This window comes from Mytilus trossulus, chromosome 14, assembly GCF_036588685.1.
Source record: "Mytilus trossulus isolate FHL-02 chromosome 14, PNRI_Mtr1.1.1.hap1, whole genome shotgun sequence".
Taxonomy (NCBI): domain Eukaryota; kingdom Metazoa; phylum Mollusca; class Bivalvia; order Mytilida; family Mytilidae; genus Mytilus; species Mytilus trossulus.
In genome coordinates this window covers 78,661,405-78,667,788 of record NC_086386.1, presented here as the reverse complement: position 1 = coordinate 78,667,788, position 6,384 = coordinate 78,661,405, and the positions used below count along the sequence as shown (strand labels likewise).

Here is a 6,384-nt window from a genome sequence, read left to right as displayed (position 1 = left end):
ATTTCAGCGTTAGCCAAAAAGTAAATAAAACTTATTCAGTTATATGCATCTGGAACGCCATTCTGGATTTACTTCCAATGGGAACATTAAGAGCTTAACTACCACAGGACATAAAAGTAAAACTTAAAAACCTCTAAGATGAACCGTACCAAAGCGGATCGGAAAATTAGTGTCTTTCCAAATTTATCAATCACGATTTTCAAAAATGTTTGTTTTTTATGAATCATACCAGTACAGCAGTAATGACTACTACGCTGATAAATAGACAATAATAGTGCATTGACTTGACATATCAACGATATAAGGATGGGGCTTAGAAACGGGGAAATGCGAGGCTGTTGTTTAGTGTATTAATGTTGTTTATTTGATTTAAATATTGGACAAAATCCCCCTTTAAAAAGGCCTCATATCACACAGGCGGAGAAATATACAACACATTGAAATGTACATCATTACGCAATCAATGGTGACTAAGTATATCAACAATAAACATAAAACATAATGATTAATAGGTTGCAAACAGAAACATTAATAAGTGAAATATGTTTTCCCAACAATTGTAAAAGAAACAAGTTTGAGTCGTTAAGCGCATCGTTGTTTACATTGGAAACAAGAACAGGTTGAAGAGGTCGTTTGAATAATTAAATATAATTTCGGCAATTTCTATTTAAATATTCATGAGGAAAAGTGATATCATGTCAGTGACTGTATATGACATAGAAATATAGGGTCAACGCATTTTGACTGCTCAAATAGAACGAGTGCAGTATAATACCATATAGACACCAGATAGATAGGAGCCAGTGCTAGTAAAATTGAGGTGAAATTTTACAATTCACTTGATCAAGAACGTTCAAAAGATAATAATTTGAAAGCCGGATGGACAAATACCGAATGAGGCTAATAAAGAGCTATACTATATGTTTAAAGCTGTACAGTTAAGCTAGTCTCGAAAAAAAGTCCCCAAACTGCCTTTGCACATGTCGCATATATATGACATGCAAGAATCCGTGTCGAAGCGCTAGTTTAATACGTGTTTTAATGCTTTTTCTCTATAAAGAGTATAGTAATTTTTCCCTTTTTCTCTCTATATCAATGTTATTTTTCATGTTTTTATCTCGCTTCAGGGTATGGATTCTTAAGAATTCTACTGTAAATTCAGAAATTATTGCGTGCATTTTTTATTGCGATTTTGTCATTTAAAACTTAAATGCGAATTTAATTTTTACGATTTTGAGAAAATACTACAAAATGCGAGTTGTAATTATTGCGTTTACAACTCTGTCGCATTATTCGCAATAATAAAAACCTCGCAATAATTTCTGAATTACAGTTTATAGGAGATGAGGCCAAGAACAGACGGGGTGTGCTTTCCCTGGATTATCCAATAGAACATGGAATTGTAACAAACTTGGACGACATAGAACTGATATAGCATAATATTTACGATAGTCATCTAGAGGTACCACCAGATGAGAACCCATTTCTCCTTACAGAACCTCCACTTAATTCGAAATATATCAGAGAGAAAATGGCACAGGTATGTATCTTAAACATACACCAAGTTAGTAAAGTCGTCAAAGTAATTCACAGCTTAGAAGTCAGTGGTATGCGAGTGTCATGACGTATGGTTTCCATTTTACAAAATTACCAAACTTCAAAGATCATTAAAAATAAAAATCCTTTATCAAACTGTTAATTCAAAATCTTAAACATTTTAAAATATTGTAAAACATCTATCAGATTCCAGCCTTGGTACAGGCTTTTTCTTATGTAGGAAACTGTGGATTAGCCCAGGTGTTGTTCTGAGCGTCACTGATGAGTCTTATGTAAACGAAACGTGCGTATGACGTATTAGATTATAATCCTGGTACCATTGATAACTGTTATAGCTTGCTTTACCTCTTACTTGCTTAGCATTTTTTAGTAATTGCAATACAGATATGGTATTTTGACAACAGTAGGAAAGTATACGCTTTTATCTTTACCTTTCGTTTAATTGTTTAAATAATAATTAAATTTCGTTTGAATTGATTTCAATTTGGATTTACGTGTCAAATAAATAGATCCAAAAGACACACACTATTGACGTGGATTCATTTTCGCGAATATGTCGTATTAGCATTGTAAACCACAGTCATCCAATATCATTGGGATGTTTCAAATTATCTAATGTTGTCTAAGGACAATAGTTTTTTTTAATGTAAAGCTGGACATGTAACTCATATACAAATATTTTATATTTTATATAGATATTTTTCGAAAAGTTTAAAGTACCAGCATTTTACGTGAGCATGCAAGGTGTTTTGTCAAGTTACTGGTCGGGGAGAGGCTATGTAATCCTGCTTGAAGTAAGAGATGGCGTTACACATATTGTTCCTGTTTCTGAAGGTAAGATGACAAGATATGTCACTTTTCACTGTCGGTTATTTTTCATTTAAGGAATAACAGTACTGTAGTTGAAGAGTTGCCACTGTCAATTGTAGATTTGACGGTGGCAAATGCAGTTTTACTGGCGATGCGTAGCGGAGACAGTAAAACGGAGATTTGCGACCGTCAAATCAAAATTGACAGTGGCAACTCTTCAACTACAGTACTGTTATTCCAATTATCATGCATTACAATAAAAGATAATACGATTTAACTTTATAAAATGTCTAAATTTGACAAATAAAAAAAAAATCTGCGAAACTTATAAATGATTTTGGTGCAAAGACGTCATGGGGAAACGTGACGTCATACAAACGAAAACTTACAAATTGGAGGATATTGTGCTTCAAATTCGGATAAAATTACATTATAAGGGCGAATTCGAGGAAGGTGTTGTTTTATTTTCGATATATAGCAGTATTCGAACATTTGTTGATTCAATCAATTCAAATTGGCGGATCCCTCCTAATTTACGCCTTGTCAACTGTGGATTAGACGGCAACTTTTAACCAATGAACAAAAATTGTTACATAAAAATTGCATTAGGATACTTAATTCCATTAGCATGTCAACGCACAGTTATTTAACAGTATCATCAAAGTAGTAAACCACTTTAATTGATCCCTTTTGTCAAATAATTGAAATACTGGCAAACAAATTACTTCTATGAACAATGTAAATCATGTATATCATATCTTAAAAAGTAGTTCGTTCGTACAACACTACTACAAGACACCTTGCATTTGTTCATATTTTTGTTCGTTTTTGAAAAATCAGGCTAAAACATCTCGACATTTATACAAGTCATATACAAGATATATAAATAATTGTCTGAACAAAAGGCCACAACATTTTGATATGTGTATATACATGTATCTAGATTAAGATATTCGATTCGTGGTTGTAGTACAAGTTATATATTGATATTCGACTAAATCTTTGATTCTTACTTATTGTAGAGATAGATGTATTGTAAGTAATAAATCTGCGAAAAAAACCAAATTAAATGATGAAATTTTGTACACATACTTTTCTTCAAAGAGGATTCATACATTGGTTTTAAAAATGAATTAACTTTATTTTCCCCTGTTTTCACCCGTCACTCGTTTCATACCTCTTTAATTAAGGTCAGATTATTAATATCCTTGTTTGAGGGCAAGTTAAAGTAATTGCCTTCATGAATAAATAATCATATTCTTAAAGTGGAAAACATCATCTTTTATTTAAACATTCCCTCGACTTTATTGCCCTACATTTTAAATATGTGCTTTTCCAGGATATTGTGTACAACCTGCCGTTAAAAGACTAGATATAGGAGGCAGAGACCTTACATCATATTTGCAGTTTCTGCTATATGAAAAAGGACACGATTTTGTAACTACTGGTATAATATAATCATGCCACACTTTTTGAATATATATTATGAATTTCTCATATTATTATTTTTTTTTTTTGGGGGGGGGGGGGGGGTTATTTAACGACAAATAGAGACCGTTATTCAACATGCCAGTTCATCAAAAGATGACCACACACATGTTTCACTATCACTGCATCAATGTATAAATAAAGGCAACAGTAGTATACTGCTGTTCAAAACTCATAAATCCATGGACAAATAACAAAATAGGGGTAACAAACTAAAACTGAGGGAAACGCATTAAATATAGGAGAATAACGACACACAGAAATAGACTAAGCATAAGATAAAATCCTTTGAGAATAACAAATATAAAATCAAAACCAAATACATGAAATTGGGATAGATAAGTACCATGACACTTCTTATAGGAATGTGAATTCACACTAAAAAATAAGAGAAAACAAACGACTCAACGGAAACACACCGTTGAAATGTGACACACACAGAAACGAACTATAATATAACAGTGGCCATATTTCTGACTTGGTACAGGACATTTTTAAAGGAAAAATGGTGGGTTGAACCTGGTTTTGTGGCATGCCAAACCTCCCTCTTTTATGGCCATTTGAAATATAACACTAAAATGACAACAAAACATTACAGGACTACAATAAAAATAAATAGGAGAACACAATTGACAAAGAAACACACGAATAATAGCTAACAAAGGCAACAAGTTTAAAGATTTTAATACGCCAGAAGTGCATTTTGTCCACACAAGAGTCACCAGTGACGCAGAGAAACAAAAGTTTGAAAGCCGAAACAAGTACAAAGTTGAATAGCATCGAGGACTAAAAGTTCAAAAAAGCCGTGCCAAAAATGGCCAGGGTTTTCTGTTAGGTACCAGAACATCCGTATTATTTAGAACAATTTATACTTTTGCAAACAGTTAATTTTATAAAATGCCTATACAAAAGATGTAAATGATAAAACTGAGGTAATAGCTATTTACCGGAAACAACCGAAATACATTACATAACCCCACAAAATGCAACACATCCAAATAAGTAAAAACCTCAACGCCAAGTGACGTCATATTAGAAATTGTAAAAAATGACATTACATTTGAATAAGAAAACAGATCATCATAAAATGAAAAATGACGTCACATTTGTATGAATAAAATAGAATTAGGATTGATTTAAGATTATATTTGAACTCAATACTGATATTACATTTAATAACAATGCACATTTCAGTACTTATTAATAGCAAACTAAGGTAGCAATTAACTGTATTAAATAGCAATGACCCGTTTGTTTTGAAAATATAAATGGGAGTATATAATAGACATTTATTTATCTAAATAAAACTAAAAAAAATGTTACATATTAACATTGTGAAAACTGGTCTGTTTATCGAAAATGTCCTAATATCAGTCCAATAAGATATTCTGAAGATATAAATAATGATAAAGTTAAGACCGATTTACGACAGGTCTCAGCATGCACATCAAAGCTATCTTAGGATTATCTTAGCTTAGATGTTCTAACAAACATTCTTATAATACCGCTATTGTTTCCTCGAATATGTGAACATTGAGTGCTTCTTGGTGCTTACTATACACTTGTAATAACTAACAGAGCATAACCCACTAGTAGAACAGGAATCACTAGACCTTTCGAAGATTCATCCTGGTTTGATATTTTCCTCTTCTTTTCTTTTAACTTTCCAATTATTAATTCTTCAAATAAACACGTTGAATTTAAAGAGTTTTTTTTTTTTTTTAAATGAAAATAACAAAAAGAACTGATTGAAGATGTAGTAAGCAATTACAGACAACACAGATTTGACTTTTCATTTCATATCTATTTTGTTTTCAGAAATCATAAATTATTCAACAGGAGCTATGATTTGTATACAAAAGTTCTCTAAAACTACCCCCACAAATCAAACATTCTTTTTAATTTACAACAGGTTAGTTATGGACATTAAGTTTTTGCTGTGCTTAACAAATATCACAAACATAATAATTGCAGGTGATTTCGAAGTTGTTAAAGAAATGAAACTTTTTAAGATAAAATGTGTTATGTAACGGAAGATTACTCAAAGAAGTTACTAGGTCGGAATGTTTTCACGATGTTGAAGAGGCATATGAACTTCCAGATGGAAATTGTATTACCATTGGTAAGGAGAGATTTGAGTGTCCAGAAATGTTGTTTCGACCTTCAAAAGGTAAGATTAATCTTTTACACTGAAATTATAAAATAATTTACACAAATTGCTTACCTTACTTTATATGTGAAAGTCACTCTTGACAATTTGTATGTCCTACCACACTCCCGTATGATATAGTACGTTGTTAATTTTTAACCCTATTGCCATCTTGTATAAGTTAGAATCTAGTTCCTTAGAGATACGTAAGAATTTTTAATTGAAACAGTTTGTAATATGAATTAGAGCTAAATATAGAAATTTAATTCTGTAGTAGCAGCTTCTGTGAAAAAGTGATATAAAATGCTCTAAGGCAATTAATGGTGTACTGAAGTACGTAAATAATACAATACGAACTTTAGTTGGTCCGCATACATGTA

General features: G+C 31.7%; 1 protein-coding gene across 1 annotated transcript; it reads left to right on the top strand.

Moving 5' to 3' along the window:
- Positions 1-1,158: 1,158 nt before the first annotated feature.
- On the top strand, positions 1,159-6,149 carry LOC134696084 (uncharacterized). The gene is made up of 4 exons (XM_063557676.1): positions 1,159-1,540; positions 2,253-2,391; positions 3,707-3,814; positions 5,830-6,149. Exons 1-4 carry the CDS (start codon positions 1,532-1,534, stop codon positions 5,883-5,885), a joined length of 312 nt encoding a protein of 103 aa, XP_063413746.1. The 5' UTR covers positions 1,159-1,531; the 3' UTR covers positions 5,886-6,149.
- The last annotated feature ends 235 nt before the right edge of the window (positions 6,150-6,384 follow it).